Genomic DNA, 19,519 nt, shown 5'->3' with positions numbered 1-19,519 from the left:
AAGACCCAGAAACCCAGAAAGACAAATTGGATTTATCAGAACAATGTACTGGACTGAACTGGGGTGCTGCAGACTTGATACGTCTAAATACGGGGCTAATAGATCTCTGTCACCATTTAGGCACTTGTGTTTGATGCAACACCCTTGGGGGTTTTAACAGACACACACCGTCTCCCAAGTTAAAATTCCACAAGTCCTGTGACTAGGATCTCCACGTGTCCGGGGACTCTTGATGTGTGTGACACAGTTTTAGCTGACATGGGAACTCTTATCAGGAAAGACGACTGTAACATACTGAAACTACTCCTCGGATGTCTGAATAGACTGTGGGCATGGTCGGGTGTCCTGCTCTCTGTAGAGGTTTGGATTTCTCTAGTTCAGTGGTAGGACTAGTCCCCTTTCCCCCCCCCCACCCTCCTTGCCCACCAACCAGCTGCCTCTAGGTGGGCAGACAGCCCAGGAATGTGGCTGACTGCATGTGCCTTCTAGTTACTCATTAACACTCCCTGTTAGGCACAACCTTTCGGGTATTACATGAATCTAAATCATGTGATGTCGAGTATGAATTTTGCTCCATTCGTTGGGACGAATAATGATTAACTAGCTGTTAGGAGTAGTGGAGTGAAGGACATTGGATCAATGCTGATGCATCATGGTCAAGAGAACTTTCACCCATCTATTTTTCCACTAGGATGTCACCTTTGCCCAGGTTTACCAGATTCGAGGAAGGGGTGTTTTTCCCCCCACATATTTCTGTTCCTTAAAGGAAATATTGAGTAATATGTATGATCTTGATACCTCTAGTTATGTTTATTTTTAAATGTAGTCATATCGAAGACTGCTGGCAACTGTCATGTTTTCTGATGTTTGTATAATTCTGTGGAGAGATTTAATTCTGATTATAACTTCATTATTTTTAGTTTTGACAATGGCATCGATGTTGTTAACAATAACTGTTGTGAAGAGTTTCTCATACTGTACTCACACACACGTGAAGGTAAACATGCATACACACGCGTGCACACAAACATCCACGCACACACACACTTTCACAAATTAGAGGCACACACTAGACTTTATCTCACTACAATGTAGTTCTTTATTTTTACAGGGAATGAAAGACATTGTCTGACATGAACATTTAGGATTGATTTTTCTTTCCTAACAAAAGGTCACCTTTTAGGGGCATGGAAAATACGAGATAAATAGTGTCTTTGGTGACATACATATATAAACATACAAAGATAACTTAAATATATTACTTTTCTTACATAGTACCGCTAATAATATATAATATGCACAAGTGTGCATGATATCATCTTCACTCCACTCATACTCATACAGATCTTTATCAAATGCAACATATACAATAACTCTCATCTGTCATTAAAAATAGAATTGCAATGTTTGAAATTCAAGTTGTGAGGAACTAACAACATTAAAGTGCTTTGCTCAGTTTGCTGTGACCCTAAAAGAGGCTTCTGACCTTAAGTATAATTAAACATTGAATGAGGAAAAACAGACTGGGATTGTGATGTGTCAGATCCCTGGCTAGGACGACTATACTATAAGTACCTACACATACAGTCACATACACACTCACATACACACTCACATACAGTCACATACACACTCACATACAGTCACATGCACACTCACATACAGTCACATGCACACTCACATACACACTCACATACAGTCACATACACACTCACATACACACTCACATACAGTCACATACACACTCACATACAGTCACATACACACTCACATACAGTCACATACACACTCACATACACACTCACATACAGTCACATCACATACACTCACACACAGACGTGAACACACAACACAATCTCCTGCATCTCTTTACAACATAGGTTAAGTTAACAATGGCAGGCGATGGCAGCGTTAGTTTTGATGTAAGACTGATGGAGAGTGTTTTTCTTAACACACAAGGGGAGGTATTAGTGGTCAAAGGTCGTAAATAATCTGGTGGTACGCAGTTTACCCAGACAAAAACACTCAGCTCTGCTTCTAGGAAAGGCTACGGACCCGCCAGTGACACAACACTGACATGTAATTACAACACAAAGGAAAAGTATAGCAAAAACAACATGGCTCCAACAATAATCCAACAAACACAAGATCGGTTCCTGATTCTATATGTGGCCGTTCAGACACAAACACACACCTGTGACTGTGGTGGTTAAGAAGTCGAGAGATTCACCAAGGTTTTTAGCATTTGAAAAGCCTTTTAATGGTCTGTCACGAGACATTTATTAGCTCCATTACAGCAGAGACAATGGCATGTGTGTTTCACAACGCCTTTGAACAGATTAGACTTAAAGAACCAATGAACCACTGATTATGACCTGCGACCTGGCGCAGGTCAGAATCTGAGATAGAAGTTGAGAGAGTGGTAGAGGGAGAGATGGTGAGATAGAGCGAGTGAGACAGAGAATCACTCCACGATTAAATGAGCTAACTCTAAAATAAAATAAAGCCCCAGTTTTGATTAAGACGATTCAGTCCAAAAAGACAAAAATAAGTCAAACAAAATGAAAGGGGGATATGGATGGAGGAATATAAGACCACACTATAGTATGATGTAGATCACAAAAAAACAATATGACTGTCAAGTATTGTCAGATATTTGGTGAATTTCAACCACTTGCCCAACAAACATAAATAATTATAGAATGACTTCATTGAGGCAACACTGTGGTCAAATCAAAACAGTAAAAACTTGGACCCTAAAAGACTCTAAGCTAATGTATAATTATGACACGGTAACCTAATAGTTACATAGTTATAGTCATAAATACATGAATGTATGACTAATGGCTGACCTGGTTTCTAACAGCAATAATAGCAACATCAGCAAGTTCGGATCAAAGTTATTGGAAAACTAATAGTCTGAACGTTGAGGATTACTTCAACTATTCTAATCCTCTGACATTGAGTATATGAAACATTTGAATGTGTTTCAAAGAGCCAGGCTGCATGATTATTATGGGTATTAAAGATGTCACAGAGACGTTGTGGCTTGTTTTTTCAGATCGACAGATTCTGCACCCTTTGAAGGTTAGGCTAGTTTTTTGCATGCAGGCTGAGTTGAGATTGTTTTTGGTTATTTCTAGTCAGGGCATCCGGCCCACCATTTCAGAGACAGTTATAACACGGGAAAATGGGAATCTCAGAGCATATCTTTTTTTAATGGTATTTCATATCCAGATTTAAAATGTGGCACTCTGCCTCCCCTACTTTTGCTATCCGTGGTCTGTCATTACAAAGCCACAATGTAACAGTAGAGCACTTTGCTGTTGACTGTGCTAATTTAGACTCATTCGACATACTACACACATACAACGTAATGTATTGTTGTATACACACTAAACTACTAGCGTTTTTAGGATCTCAGTATTCATAACTGACCGGATTATTATTGATAATGACAAAGTAAGCCTCAAAATATTCCTGGTCAGTACTATTAATAGCAGATTTTGGGTTTGGGTTGGCAACTTGTGATGCTTTAGTTATACGGCCCCCTGGGCAAGGCACGGTCAATGTTTCTTTTGTTCATAAATACAGCAGACGATGTGTACCGTGGCGGTACAACTAAAAGATCTGATTGGTTAAATTGCCGTAAACATAAAGTCGAGACTTAGTGGGGAGAACTTAAGAATCACGTGAAGGGGATCATATTTCCCACTCAGACCCTGGGATAATGGCAGCAGGACTGTTCACTGTGTTCAAGAGCCAACCAATAGATCTCACCGCTGAAATAGATCCGCAATGATTCATAATAAAAACATTGAAAATCTCCATCTTGTATAGGAACTGAGTCATTGAAATGTTTACCCCATTCTTTCTCTTTCTATAAACAGTCTCTACTAGACGAGTCCAGAAGCATTCAGCCACTGCTGAACTTGACTATTATGCCTGAATGCGGCTGTCAAGGCTGTGGTCTGTTGAAACATATACTTCACAGAACCACAGACTGCTTCTGTCGGGAACATCATTGGCTGCAGAAGAGAGAGGACAGTAGGTTCTTGTCTGTAAGGTCTGTGTCTGTGAGGTCAGTTTCTGTGTCTATAAGGTCAGTGTCTGCCCACAAATGGTTGCTGGTGGTCTGTAAAATAGAGGATTACCCTAGATATGTCAAACATGGTCCCTCAAATTGTCCTGGCAGATCTAAGGGGGCAGGGTTTAGGGGTGGGGTAAAAGGGTTCATCGGGTCGTTTTGACGGGTCTTCAGGAATATATTCCCTCTGACAGGGATCTGATCCTAGCCCTGGTAGAAATCCACATGAGAGGCTTAAGTGTTTGATCAATGGGGCCAGAGCTAACTGCTGCTGTGGAGGTCATCAGGCCTTATACAGACACGTCCAGTTGCGTTGGCTTGTGTTAAGTAGAAAGGCAGGTGGACGGGAGCATTTATTCTTATATTAACAGGATTAGGAAGTCAAACTGAGCCCCTTGCAGCTCTTTGACTAGTCAGGAGGCCGGGAGAAACACAAAGACTTTGACGAGACCCAAATGTTCAGAGGATTTCTGGGTGACAGGTATTCGTTCCCAGGGATGGTTGGTGGTGGGAAGCGTCAGCTATGAGGCTTTCATTCATGTCAGATTCCTTCTTCTTAAACAGCATGATGCGTTTTTGAGGTGTACAGAGGAGTAAGGCAAATGTCATTCAAAAAGTACATAAATTGTCATTTCAGGATCTAAAAAAGGTGTGGACTACATCTAATACTAATGCAAAGGCTATCTGTGATTCGTAAAATAGAGATAAATGTCTATATATTGAAGTTTGCTGGGGTTTTTATGTTTTCAGGGAAGAGAGGGAGAAGTATCTGTCAGTCGCTCATCCGTAACTATGCGGACTCCGGGGGTTAATGGGGGAGGAGTCTTCCCGTCCGCTCTGGCCAATCAGCTGATAGAGCCGGTGGCTGAGGTTCTGAACCTGGCAGGTTCCCAGGGCGCACCCCACTCTCATCAGCTGGGGGTGGTGACCCCCGCGTGACCCTGAGTGGGCATGGCGACGACCTCTTGACCCTGTCCGTTGTGGCTCCACGCCCTCCTCACGCCTCGCCCGTACCAGAGCTTCAAGATGGGCTGTGTTCATGACAGTGGGTGGTGTGTCTCTGCGGAGGTAGCCAGGCAGCCATTTTGGAGGTCTGATGGAGGACTGGAGGTCTGATGAAGGGCTGGAGTCTGTTGGTCTGGCGAGTTCGGTGCCAGTTTCTGGAGTGAAGATCTCCTCCTCTCTCAGCGCATGAAGCTTCTTAAGCAGCTCCAACCTAGGAACACAGAAAACAAATAAGACGTCGTTAAGAATGATGTCTGTATCTTTCCACTCTGGTTCAATGCTGACCATTGAATCAGTGAAGTCATTTTAGAACTGGCGTAGTTATTCTCAGACTGATATGAAGCACACTTCCAACAGCATTTTATGTCGACACACACTGACAGTAAATGTTACACACATGGAATGGGCATGGTGAGGTTTGATGTGTCACCATCCTGCCTTAATGTATTTTATAAGACTAATGGCCTTTCAGCACAGGAACAAAACAGCATGGGGACTTGGCTGCTGTCCATTTATTATGGTAATTTCAACATACTGGACGTCACAACTATTGAGACTTCATGTTCACCTTAGCTAAAGCAAACAGACAGAGTGGCTCTGGAGATTTACTGACTATCCCCTCAAGGGTCCACAGGACGGAGGCATCACTAAGTTTCAGGAACAGCCTGTTTAGCAAACACATCTCAGATTGACTCTGGCTTTTGCGCTGAGGAGGAGGAGGCCTTGCCATCTGTTCTCTTCTTGATGATGACACTAGCTGCTCAACTCAAACTTGGCACTGGGGATGCTATTCTCTGAACTGTTGTGGGTGTGTTTGCTCAGAGGGCTCGAATTTGTGTCTCTGTGTCTTAGTTTGTTACAGATGCCATAAATAGGTTGAGGCTCGTGCACCTGGCGGATGTCATATTGACGAAGCTCTGGCCACAGTGAGTCAGGGAATTTCATTCTCAAAATGGCGCCAGTGGGTGTAGGTATATCAAGCCTAAATTATTTTAAGTAGTAAGTATGACTTTTGTGTGCTAAATGTCCTCCCATGATAAAGTTAGAACAAGGAAGAGAAAACGTCCCTTTTGTATCCTTTTTCCATTTTAAAGAGACACAGAAACATTTCCACAGCATCAGGTTCTGACCGGCTTCCAACTGCTCTTCAGGAGAAGCAGTAATGATAGTTGGCATACAGCGTAATTATAAACGCTGACTGGATTGTGAGAAATAACAGGGTAGGCCTACTGTAGAATGCCACTATGCCAGAGGTAACCAGCGAGAAGTGGCTATATTAATGAACAGGGTTCCAAACCCTTCTCTGCCTCCTCAAGGCGGTCTCTTAGTTAATGTGTTCAGTGCCTTGGCCAGGCTCTTGCCAAACATGTTGTTCGTGGTCAAAATTCTGCAGACCACAATCATGACTTTGAGCATTTATGGGTTTGTTCAACCAATTTAACCTCAAACTGAGTTTTCCGGTGTGTTGCGGGCTTGAAGCCCAACATAACTACCCAATCTAGCTACTTCACAAACAAAAACATAGTGCTATTCCACCAACAGCACCATGACTGGTCAGTCAGTGAAAGTTTCAAGGTAGCTATATTTGACGTGTACACAGAGTTCCAACACAAAGAAAACACTGAATCACCTGTGTCTCCCTGCCATCCAGCCTGTTTGCCCATACGGGGCAGGGCCCTGGTGCCTGGTGATGGTGGGTGTCACTGGTAACCACTGTGGTAATGTCGAGGGAGCACTATTTCCAGGAGCACCTAGTCATTCAGCTCTGTCCTGTGGCCATGGCATTTCCCAGTCACACACGCCTTCTGTGTCAAACACCATGCTGACAGACAGGCACAAATTGTATTTGACTGCGCGGAAGAAGCTACATTCATACAGTATACCGCATAAATACTGCAATGTGGTTGTTATAGAGATTTGGATAGTCTATATTCATTACAGTAAACTTGACCTTTCTGTACACAAAATGGCTGAAATGCAATCTTCTGTACAGGCTCAATCTTCCTTTGTGTTTGGAATCCATGGTGGAAAATGTGTTTCTCACACAGGAGGAAGGAGGAAACTTAATCCGTTCGGAAACAAGAGATGGTGAATAAACAAAACAGAGGTAAAACAGCTCCAGAACAGCTTCCTTTGGGAGTCCCTGGACAAAAACAGGACTGATGGGGTGTGTAGACTGCCAGTACCAAACAATGCCCAATGAGCACACACTGGTTGAATCAATGTTGTTGAAATGACGTTCAACCAACATGGAATAGATGTTGAATTGATGTCTGTGAGCAGTGGGTGTGCTGTACCAAGCTTCACATCCATAAAAAATGGATAGATTTTATTGTACACCGGATAGGTGTAGTCAAATGTGTTGTTTTACAGGGTCAGCCATAGTAGTACAGTGCCCCTGGAGCAAATTGTGATTAAGTGCCTTGCACAAGGGCACATCAACAGATTTTCCACCTTGTCAGCTCAGGTATTTGAAACACCGACCTTTCGGTTAGTGGCTCAACACTCTAACCGCTAGTCTTCCTGCTGCCCTAAGACATTGTGTCAGTCCCAATCCACCCCATTGACCAAGTAGTTTGTGTGTGTGTTTCTAATGCCCATTTCCACCCCTGTTAGAGCCGCAGTGGACTTTGTGGCTCACTCAGCACTGGAATCTCCCATAACACACCATGTCGCCCCGAGCCCGACCCAACGCAGGAGACAATGGCTGCTTCGCTAGTCAGGCTATTCTGGGCTGGCAGACAGCCATAAAGACCCTGTGATGTCGTTAAAAAAAAACATTTTCTTGGAGAATTAGTAACTGGACAGAGGCGGAGAAGGAGAATGAGAATGAGTCTGCTGTTTAAAGGAGGTTAACCGTGTTTGAGTTTCTGTGGGGTTCACCTCCCACCTAGGGAGTTCTTGGCATGTCCTTTTGTCCTCCTCTCTTCTCTGTTACACCATCTGACCGGACTGCCTTACTTCCACCTGACACTGATGCCCTTAGACTTTTATATAATGGCTTCACAAGCAAGTGTGAACTTGTCTGTTTTGTCGCTAGGGCCAGCCAGGACCCATTTGTATGTATCTGTGCTGGAGGGATCGGATGGATCTGAAGGGACTTTGGACCGGAGGTGTGACTGTGAGTCAGTGTGCCCAGAGCACATGCTCCTCTCCAGTTTCGTTGGGATGTTGTTCTGATCCCACAATAAGCCTTTTGGCCACCGTGTTCTAGCCCACAGCCAGGAGAAGGCAGCAGCACCATGTACTGTAGGCCGGCCCAACGTGGGAACTCTCTCACTGGATCACATCTGATCTGACAGCCCGTCTAATTTGGCTATTGAGAAAGTAATCCTGCAAATTGACAGTAATGGAGGTCTTTGTGATTGGGAGACGATCAAAGATATCAGAGCTTCAGATTCTTGGAAACATTCACTCACTCAACACTCATTTTCATCACCATCTGATCTGTGGACGATTATAGAAGAAAAAAATATTGTAACAAATCCACCTACTTGTTCTGTAAAAGTCTAATTTTCATTGGAGGGCATTAAGCTAAAAGTCACTCAGCCTGGGGAACTTTATTTTACCTTTATTTAACTAGGCAAGTCAGTTAAGAACAAATTCTTATTTTCAATCATGGCCTAGGAACAGTGGGTTAACTTCCTGTTCAGGGGCAGAACAACAGATTTGTGCCTTGTCAGCTTGGGGATTTGAACTTGCAACCTTCTGGGTTACTAGTCCAATGCTCTAACCACTAGGCTACCCTGGAATGGGCAGAGGGAGGGGGCTTTGAGGGTTCGATAAAAGGGTAAGCTGATCCCAACTCCTTTGTGCTGCAGTGTGGTGTTGTTCTTTCGTATTACTCCCACAGTTTAGACTGAGGTTTAGGTCTGGAATCACAACTGAGACCCACCAGTGGAACCACCACAATAGGGTGATTCCACACCAGCCGGAGTGGGAAATATTTTTGGTATTTACATTTGAGTCATTTGGTCATATCCAGAGCGACTTACAGGAGCAATTAGGTTTCTCAGATTGTTCTGACAATTCTCACATAGAAACTTGATTGGGGGGAAAGATGTTTAACACCTTTTTTTTTTTTTCTATCACAAGCCATTTTTTTGAAAATCATGATGAAATTAGCCATTTTATACCATTTTTAGTATACATGCCTCCTATAAGACCCTATGATCTGTGAACTGTACATAATACAGACAACATCTGTCATTATATGCCTTATAGTGTTCTCTCTGAAATACACATTTTCACATTAATTTATTCAACATTAAAAATATTAATATTAATCTCAAAGCTATCCTTTTTAGACATTCTCTTCAAACACGTAACATTTCCAGAGTGGGCTCTCTGGTACCTTTAATGATATGACCAATTTTATACATATAAATGGACATGATAGGTCATTAACCAATCACAGCCTCATGTAGGATTGCACATTCAGCAAATCACCAGCAGAGGGAGTTCCCTTTGAATCCATCTTCCCATTCACTGTGTTGGTGGTGCTCATAAAATTGATCATAAGTTCAGAATTAGCAGAAAGCCCACACTGGAAATGTTATATACTTATATATATTGTTCCAAAAAATGTCTTAAAATAAACTAAATCAAAAAAGGTCCATTTGATATATTAATATTTGAATGTTGAATAAATTAATGTGATATTTTTTTTTCAGAATCTAGACATACACTACTGGGAAAAAGTTTTAGAACATCTACTCATTCAAGGGTTTTTCTTTATTTTTTTACTATTTTCTACATTGTAGAATAATGGTGAAGACATCAAAACTATGAAGTCACACATGTGAAATCATTGAGTAACCAAAAAAGTGTAAAACAAATCAAAATATATTTGAGATTTGAGATTCTTCAAATAGCCACCCTTTGCCTTGATGACAGCTTTGCACACTCTTGGCATTCTCCAACCAGCTTTACCTGGAATGCTATTCCAATAGTCTTGAAGGAGTTCCCACATATGCTGAGCACTTGTTGGCTGCTTTTCCTTCACTCTGCGGTCCGACACATCCCTAACCATTTTGGTTACTACATGATTTCATATGTGTTATTTCATATTTTGATGTCTTCACTATTATTCTACAATGTAGAAAATAGTTTTTTTTTTAAATAAAGAAAAATTAGTAGGTGTTCTAAACTTTTGACCGGTAGTGTACTCCATATTTTAGAGCACACTATAAGGAGTACAATGACACCAAGATGTTATCTGTTCCATGTACAGTTCACGGATCGTAGGGTCTTACAGGAGGCACGTTTAGGTCTAAAAGGGCCTGAAATGGCTACTTTCATCATGATTTTCTCAAACATTGCTTGTGGTACAAATGTAAAAAGCATTTCAAACATCCTTTCCCCAATGAAGTTTCAATGTGAGAATTGCCAAAACAATATGAGATACCAAAAATATGTTCTGCTGCCGCTGGCGTGGAATCGCCAATGTCCCACCAGCCCCAGCCTGGTGCCCTCCTCTGCCCCAGTAAGGCCCCCTCAGAGAAGGGTAAGCCTTGGCCAGCACCAGACCCTTCATACATGCTTATACCCAGGGGGCTGGAGCCTACCATAGGGTGCCTTAATCAACAGTAAATGTGGCACATTCATACATAGTCCTCGCCAGGCGCCATGCAGCTAACAGAGGACAGATTGTGGAGACAGAAATAAGCAAAAGGCGATTTATTTGTGAATGAACCATTGCTGACGCTTGTTGTGATTTAGCACTTTCCTCATCATGCACTGCGTTGGGTGAAAGTGTACACAGTTGCTAAAATCCATGGCTTGAAAGAACGACTGCCACATATCCACTTAAGTGTGGACTTAAGTGTGTAGTGGTTTGGGAATTGGGAACCAAACAGTGGTTCCAATTTTACTGAGGCGGCCACTCACAGCTGCAGTGCTGACTTCTGATTGAGGCCTGATCTCCATCGGTACTGTAGGCATCCATCCACACTACAAATGACTGTACTTAGCTAGAATAACACCTACATTCTTCTCAACCACCAACAAGAGTTTAGTCCTTCTCGCCTCAGACCTCAGAGCTCCATCTGTGATCATTCTTCAGCCTTTATCCTGTGTTATTTCTTTAACACTGACAGTATACACACAGACAGACAGATATACTGTACAAGGATTGTCACGATTCCAGTACTGCGATAGTCAGAAGTATCGTGGCAAGTCACATTAGATAATTTAGCACTCAAAATTTCACGTAAAGTAGGTTTTTATTGTACCATAGAGTTTAGTCTAATTCCTGTTGTCTTTATTGCCATGGAAAATCTGGTATCGTAGTATCTCAAGACTGGTATCGTGACAACCCTAATCCATACATACACACACAAGTATTTTGCCATGGTCAGGATATCAGTGCAGAGTGGAAGCATTTTCTTTATAGATGTGGACGGTGGAATTTAGGTCTTAGCCACTAATCCACTGTGGAATTCTGAGCTGCCTGGTGGGAGACTGGTTCCCCTTCTTCTTTAGGCCTGGTCATAATGACCCCCACGGAGCGGAGAGAGAGAGAGAGAGAGGGAGGGAGGGTCATGGCAGTGTTTATGTGGTAGATACATTACATCTCCATACATCGCCAGTCCAGACCTCTGATTACAGTGTGGCCCACATCAGAGCAGCCATGCTTCCTCAGAGCAGAGGTCTAACCTCAGAGTCATACTTACTGCCTCTCACAGAGCAATCTACAGGGCCAGCTGGGGTTATATCAGACGGTGAGGCACGCAAAGTGTATTTTAGTACATAAAAGATAACTGGAGTAAAGTTTAAGTATTTATGAGCCATATTAGTCAAGTTAATGTTCATGTTATGTATTTGATATTGTATAAGCATATTTATAAATCTATATAAAGTTAATGTATATAGAGTTATACAATCTATCACCATCTAATGGATGCAAAGAGCATCTGATATATTACTCAGAAGACAACAGTATGTCCTCTGGGTGGTGGATGATGATGCAATGTGCCTGATTCTGGGGTAAATATTGTGTTGGGACAATGGATGGGTGTTGACGTCTGAATTGCATGCAGGGGGCTTGGCTCTGACACTTGCCCCATATGGGGTGACAGAGGGAGTTAATGATTTAGGAGGAGGATGGACAGACGGGAAAACGTTGTTTTTCTGTTCAGTCGGGATCCTGGGCAAATTCCCACCCACAATACACACAGACTCAAATCCACAGACTCAAATACACACAGTCTCAAATACACACAGGCTCAAATACACACAGACAGACCAGTAGTCGACACATACACAGCCATCTCTTTCTAAAGAGAATATGCTTTACACTAACACACACGCTCAATACACAAACTGTGTTCATCCTGTCTGGGATGTCTGACATGTCATATCATTGACCTCTGTCCCAGACTGTGTGGAAGTAGTGGGTCATCATGACAACAAGCACATTACAGCACATCAGCTCCAGTAACATGCCTCTCTCTGGGGCGCCCTGCACCCCACAGCTGAAATCCACAACGTAAAACTGCTTCGTCTCTAAAGCCATAATTAAGCCATATTGGTTTGGCTCTGGCCTTCAACTATTTTCTCTCAAGCTGTTACTATATGTACAATGAAGGGTATACTTTGTATTGTCAATGGCCATGATCAGGACATAAAGCACTTTATCGGTACAGAGAAACAATGACCAAACACACCCATCACACCTCAGTCTGAAAAGGGGAAAGAGAGGAGGAGCAATGAGGCCTGTGTTATTGTTATCAGCCTGTGATGGGATCATCATGTGTGATGGGAAGGACAGAGTGTTTGGTATGGAGGGAAGAAAAAGTGGGACATTTACTGAGTAAATAAATAGATAAAAGGAGGGAAGAAGGCAGAGGGAGAAACCAGAATGAAAGAGGGAGAGAGAAGAGAGAAAACAGAATTGGAGAGAGAGTGAGGAAAAAGAGAGAGGACATTATGAATCGCCTTTCCATCACCAAGGGAACATCCTGAGGGGATTTCTAGGAACGATAACCCCTCACACAGCCACAGCTTGGACAAGACAAACAGACTCCCTCTTATTGAACTGTTTGTTTTTGAAAAGCTGCTGTGTTCACTCAAATACACTGATAGAGAGCACTGACGCAACCACAACCACATCCACCATTACCAACAAATTCTGTCCCTGCTGTTTTAAATGGAATGTTAGTTCTTAGAGATTGATGTCTTAACAACCATTGGGAAGCAGAAATAGCCCAACCCTGCTGGGAGCTCAGACTGACATAAACAGAGAGGTGTTTGAGTCATGCTTCTCTTTGCTTCGATTTGATTTCAGCAGCAGGTGTTTGTCCAATGCGCAGGCACACAGACACACACGCGCACACACACCTGTACACAGAGGTTGTTGAGCTAAGTCCGAACCTCCAGCGTTGGGGCCCTCCTGTCAGAATAGGGTCACCTTATAAGGAGACTGTTGTCTGGCACATCCATCTCAGCCCTGCCAATCTAGTCCATGCAGGGTAAAAACAACCCTCTTTTTCCACATCCTCATAAGTCAATAACCTCAATTATGGGCCTTAAAGACTTGCCAGTCCATTCATGAATGCACGTCAGCAAAACGTGACATTTTTCACTTTTCTGTTGAATGTTGATTCCCCTAAAATATCTGAGTGCAGATACAGTGCCTTCGGAAAGTATTTAGATGCCTTGACTTCTTCCACATTTTGTTACGTTACAGCCTTATTCTAAAATGGACTTCAAAAATAATAATCCTCAGCAATCTACACACAACACCCCATAATGACAATGTGAAAAAAGGGTTTTAGACATTTTTGCAAATATATATATAAATATAGAAAACGTATTTACAGGAGTATTCAGACCCTTTGCTATGAGACATGAAATTGTGCTCAGGTGCATACGGTTTCCATTGATCATCCTTGAGATGTTTCTTGATTGAAGTCCATCTGTGATAAATTAAATTGATTGGACATGATTTTGAATGGCACACACCTGTCTTTATAAGGTCTCACAGTTGACAGTGCATGTCAGAGCAAAAACCAAGCCATGAGGTCAAAGGAATTGTCCATAGAGCTCTGAGACAGGATGTGTCGAGGCACAGATCTGGGGAAGTGTACCAAAAAATGTCTGCAGCATTGAAGGCTCTTTCTAGAGCTGGCTGCCTGGCCAAACTGAGAAATTGGGGGAGAAGGGCCTTGGTCAGGGAGGTGACCAAGAACCTGATGGTCACTCTGTCACAGCTCTAGACTTCTTCTATGGAGATGGGAGAACCTTTCAGAAGGACAACCATCTCTGCAGCACTCCACCGATAAGGCCTTTATGGTAGAGTGGCCAGGCAGAAGCCACTCCTCAGTAAAAAGGCACATGACAGCTCGCTTGGAGTTTGCCAAAAGGCACATTAAAGACTCACAGACCATGAGAAACAATATTTTCTGGTCTGATGTAACCAAGATTGAACTCTTTGGCCTCAATGGCAAGCGTCACGTCTGGAGGAAACCTGGCACCATCCCTACGGTGAAGCATGGTGATGGCAGCATCATGCTGTGGGGATGTTTTTCAGCGGCAGGGACTGGGAGACAAGTCAGGATTGAAGCAAAAATGAACGGAGCAAAGTACAGAGAGATCCTTGATGAAAACCTGCTCCAGAGCACTCAGGATCTCAGACTGGGACAAACATTCACCTTCCAACAGGACAATGACCCTAAGGAGACAGCCAAGGGTTAGCAGGTAGCCTAGTGGTTAGAACGTTGGACTAGTAACCGAAAGGTTGAAAGATCAAATCCCCGAGCTGACAAGGTAAAAAATCTGTCGTCCTGCCCCTGAACAGGGCAGTTAACCCACTGTTCTTAGGCCATCATTGAAAATAAGAATTTGTTCTTAACTGACTTGCCTAGTTAAATAAAGGTTTTAAAAAATGTAAAAGACAATGCAGGAGTGGCTTCGGGAAAAGTCTCTGAATGTCCTTGAGTGGCCTAGGCAGAGCCCGGATTTGAACCCGATCTAACATCTCAGGAGGGACCTGAAAATAGCTGTGCAGCAATGCTTCCCGTCCAACCTGACAGAGCTTGAGAGGATCTGCAAAGAAAAATGGGAGAAACTCCCAAAATACAGGTGTGCCAAGCTTGTAGCGTCATACCCCAGATGACTTGAGGCTGTAATCGCTGCCAAAGGTGCTTCAACAAAGTTGAAAGGGTCTGAATACTTATGTAAATGTGATATTTCCATCTTTTTAAATACATTTGCAAACATGTCTAAAAAAAACAGTTTTTGCTTTATTAAGGGGGTATTGTGTGTAGATTGATGAGGGGAAAACAACAATTGAATACATTTTAGAATAAGGTGGTAACCTAACAAAATGTGGAAAAGGTCAAGGGGTCTGAATACTTTCCGAAGGCACTGTATAAAGCAAGATAACAGTGGTGTCACTGACCTAGTAATAATATGAATAAGTCTCAACAAATGATCATGTCTGAGTTACCAGGCCAACAACACAACTCACATACATTTTTTGGGGACCTGTCAGTGTGTCCTACAGTGCTAACCCACATTAGAGGAACATTCTAGATACAACCAAGTGCCTTACTTCATTTGCCCCAAAAAATGACTAACAGGTGAAAATGTTCCTCTTTTAGCTTTGAACATCCCAGATTTATATGTAAAGGCATGGCTCTTGGTGAAAGTAATCATGTGTTTTAATTGGTTTCTCTCATTGATAGAGTCCAGGTTCCTGTCAGTCTCCCACCAGAAGAGGGCATGCAGACACTGACTCTACTCTCTGCTATAGCTCTCACTGCACTCACTAGTGTACTTCTCCTTCACTTTGAACAGGCACGTCTGCCCACCCAATGAAATAGGAAATGGGTATTATTGACCAATTCCCTGTGATCTTGGGATTTTACTACCACGTCACACATAGAAGAATAGCATAGTGGGGAAATACAAGTGCCACTCATTACAGTATTACAGTACAGTAGCCAATGGCTAAAACGTGGCAGGAGTTCAGCTAAATGCCAACACGGAGGAGGACTGTTTTTTCCACCTCTGCTATCATATGTCCCACATGAGATCATATCCCACATGAGGTCATATATACTGCTGTGTTAGGAATATGACCTCATGTGACCTCAAACTACTCAAACCAAATCTAATTGGTAAGACAAACACACAACCATATATATGTGGCATTCCAAAATATAGTCACACGTGAATAAGATCAAGTAGATGGTTTGGCGCAATAAACCTTGACTTTGAACACTGACGCAAGTAGCTAGCACTTTCGTTTAGTGACCTATAAAGAACTGTACGGAAGTATTTCGTGAATACGGCCAGATTTGATGTAACATGTATCTACATGGGTAATATATCAACCAAATACTTAACAGTGTGTAATGACGCGCCTAACCTGCGCTTCAGTTTGCTTGTAGCGCAGTGTTGAAAAATATGATGCAATGACGGTCGTATTGTTCTCTGTCGCATTAGTTAAGTTTTGAGTTTTTGGACTAAATTCAGTTGCATCATATAAGAACACAGATTCTGAAGAGTACGCTTTATTATGCAGATGGAATAAATGCGTAATTTCGTCATGGTGCCCATTTTTCAACATAGTGGTCATGGATAAGATAGCACTCGTTAGCCTACACTATCATGAACTTTAAAACAACACAAGTGTTTAAATCCCATAACAGACCGAGCCCAGTGGAGAGAGCAGTGCAAACCAGAGACTGCGCAAGGCGCGCATGAATGAACTCTCAATCCATTCTAAAAACAGGGATTCCCCTCAAACTTTACCACATTGTCATATCATAACTACAGAGTCCCCTGGTTATCTGAGCGGGAGCGCATGTTCCCTGTATCACGTCTGTCTTGCTCTGACCTTGCCCGCCAGGACTACTCTCTATCCGTTATCTCCCCGACACAACTGAACAAACACTTCAGCGTACTTTGTGCCATTAACCTCGACATTATATATTAAGTGGTTCATCTGTTTGTGGTTTGACAGTGTGATAAAAAAAAATTAAACAGTAGGCTAAAAAAAGGTGCACGTCAATTCACCAAACACCGGCAAAGTCATTGGACATTCGAGAACAACCAATTTCATCATAATGCATCTCATCCATCACTGTATTTTCCGAATCGTGGAATAAAACAAGACTACATATAGCCTATATTTCCTATCGAAATAGCTAGCATCAGCTTTTATATATCCAATAAGCCCGCCAGAAGAACGTTTCTGTTCAATAATCATCACTTCCAGAAAAGATCCCTTTTAGAAAGTGAAAGAGAAGGAACGGGAACGCACGTTCAATATAGGAAGGTAAATGTAATGTCTTTCTTCTTACCTGTTTCTCTCCAGACGGTCTGCGACCGGGAGAGCCAGGAGCTGCTGGAGGGAGAGTAGGCTGATGCAATACACAGTAACCGGCAGAAGTGAACGCATCTCGGGACGAGTTCTCACACACACACACCCCTTGGGAAGGAGGGTGTTCCCAAACCACCTGGACGATGTTCAACTCCCGGGGAAGAAAAATTCCAAAATGTTTTGGTATTTAGGCTAGTACTGATATCCAGGCCACAATGCGCGAGACAGTCAAATTATCCTGTGATAAACAGAGAATAAAAAAGGAAAGAAAAGTAAACACAATTGTCTAATTTAATCAGGATATTGATTAGGTTATATTATCGAAATATGCACAAAATACAGTTATTTTGCAACAAATATTCAAGAGTGCCTGTGGGACACCTGCAAGTGCATTATTCACTCACTATCCAGTAGCCTAATGATGGTACAAAGTGTACGAACCACTCCATGTGTGGCCAATTCAAAGCTATGCATAAAGAAACCTCAAGCACTCTAGAAAAAGTTTTTAAAAATATATCCAGCTAGACCCATTTTTCATATTTATATTGTATTTCAAATTATAGCTATAATAACTCATATAAAATAGTACATTTTATGAATGTTAGTAATATCTTACGTATATGAGGACTTTCAGAAATATTCTCGTAGGTCCAAGTACTTTCCCACGGATCTAACAAATGTTGGTCAAGATGAAATTCTCAGATTCAACTTTGAAGTTGAGCGAGACGAGATTGTGCGTATAAATACTGAGTGGGCGGGACTCATTCTGAACCGGTGTACCTGGTAGGCTCCGTGGTTTGGTCGGATAATTTATTCCTCATTCACTAAATGACATGGATGTGTGCATGTTGAAGTGTGCCATTTACAACTATGTTGTTGGTTTTGGTGGCAAATGCCAACTGAAATGCCAAAATGATGATGGTTCTTGACTGGTCAAAGACCTTCCAAGAACTTAGTTACAGATATTAATATTTAAGATAGATTTTAAGAAAGATCCATACTAATCCTTAATCAACCATTGATCCAAATGTTGTTTTATTAACAATTTCCCATACTATATGTCATGCAAACAAATGGTGGCATATTCTCAAAATTATTTTCTCAGACTTCTATCATGTATTTTTCACCCCCTCCCTTTCCCTTCTCTCTTATCTTAGCCTTCAACACCAAGTGAGCCTGAGGGATAGGTATAGATAGTTCTCTTTCAGATTCCTCTGAATTTTGGACAGACACACCCATGGCTACACATTCTAAGTACTGCCCAATGTGCTATTGATACGTTAGATTGCTTCCTTATGATGCCACAAACATGTATTTATTCTACATTTTCCAGAACTATAAGGAAATATGACCTCACAAAGAGTACCATGTGACCCATGATAATGAGTGGTTACAGTGGCTATCATACAGATTGATGCCACCAGGGCTATAAAGATCACGTGCAGCTAATTTGTTTAATTTGTCTAATTTTCTTCCTGTATACAATGAGGATGTTGTCATTTGTGTTTAGTAACCTTACTACGGCGTTGTAGATGTGTCAGTCACACGTTTATCCTAAAACGGACTCACACGAGTCATATTCCACTCAGTGTCCGTTGGGAAAGTGGGTGAGTCTGTATTGTCTCCCGAGCTTAGCAAGCATGAACACCTGTGCTCTATCCTGTTTGTGACATGCTTTATTAATTAGGCTGCATAGTCATAATGTGCATACCTGATCCACACAAAACACAGAGGAGAGTTACGAAGTTATGCAACCGTCATTTCAGAGAAAACTGACCAAATGTGTTGCCAAAGGTTGAGTGTCTTTCCTAGTTTAGGAGAGCCCCCTTGAGCTCCAGCTTGGGTTAATATAAATGATAGAGTGGGGAAAGTAAATGTAGGGAATATAGGTCTGAAACAGAGCACCCCTGAAGAATCACATACATTTTGTTTGTTAAGTCAGTCAGACAATTTTCCACATTTTGAAATTCTCTCTCCCCCCTCTCTGTTATGAGTTGTGTTTTTAAGCAATGTTCATTACTCGCCAAATCGTCTGACTGCTGCCAATTTCCCAATTTCTCACCCTCCACTGTTGTCACTGTGTTTATTCCAGCAGT

General features: G+C 42.1%; 1 protein-coding gene across 1 annotated transcript; it reads right to left on the bottom strand.

The window, feature by feature from the left end:
- Positions 1–1,747: 1,747 nt before the first annotated feature.
- LOC124014053 (protein ADM2-like) lies at positions 1,748–18,134 on the bottom strand. The gene is made up of 3 exons (XM_046328734.1): positions 18,040–18,134; positions 17,404–17,661; positions 1,748–5,303 (listed from the first exon to the last, which is right to left on the bottom strand). The coding sequence occupies exons 2-3, from the start codon at positions 17,499–17,501 to the stop codon at positions 4,868–4,870; spliced, it is 534 nt and encodes a 177-aa protein (XP_046184690.1). The 5' UTR covers positions 17,502–17,661; positions 18,040–18,134; the 3' UTR covers positions 1,748–4,867.
- Between the last annotated feature and the right edge of the window lie 1,385 nt (positions 18,135–19,519).

The sequence above is a fragment of the Oncorhynchus gorbuscha genome, linkage group LG25, assembly GCF_021184085.1.
Source record: "Oncorhynchus gorbuscha isolate QuinsamMale2020 ecotype Even-year linkage group LG25, OgorEven_v1.0, whole genome shotgun sequence".
Classification (NCBI taxonomy): domain Eukaryota; kingdom Metazoa; phylum Chordata; class Actinopteri; order Salmoniformes; family Salmonidae; genus Oncorhynchus; species Oncorhynchus gorbuscha.
The sequence above is the reverse complement of the archived record's forward strand: the minus strand, read 5'-3'. Positions and strand labels throughout refer to the sequence as shown.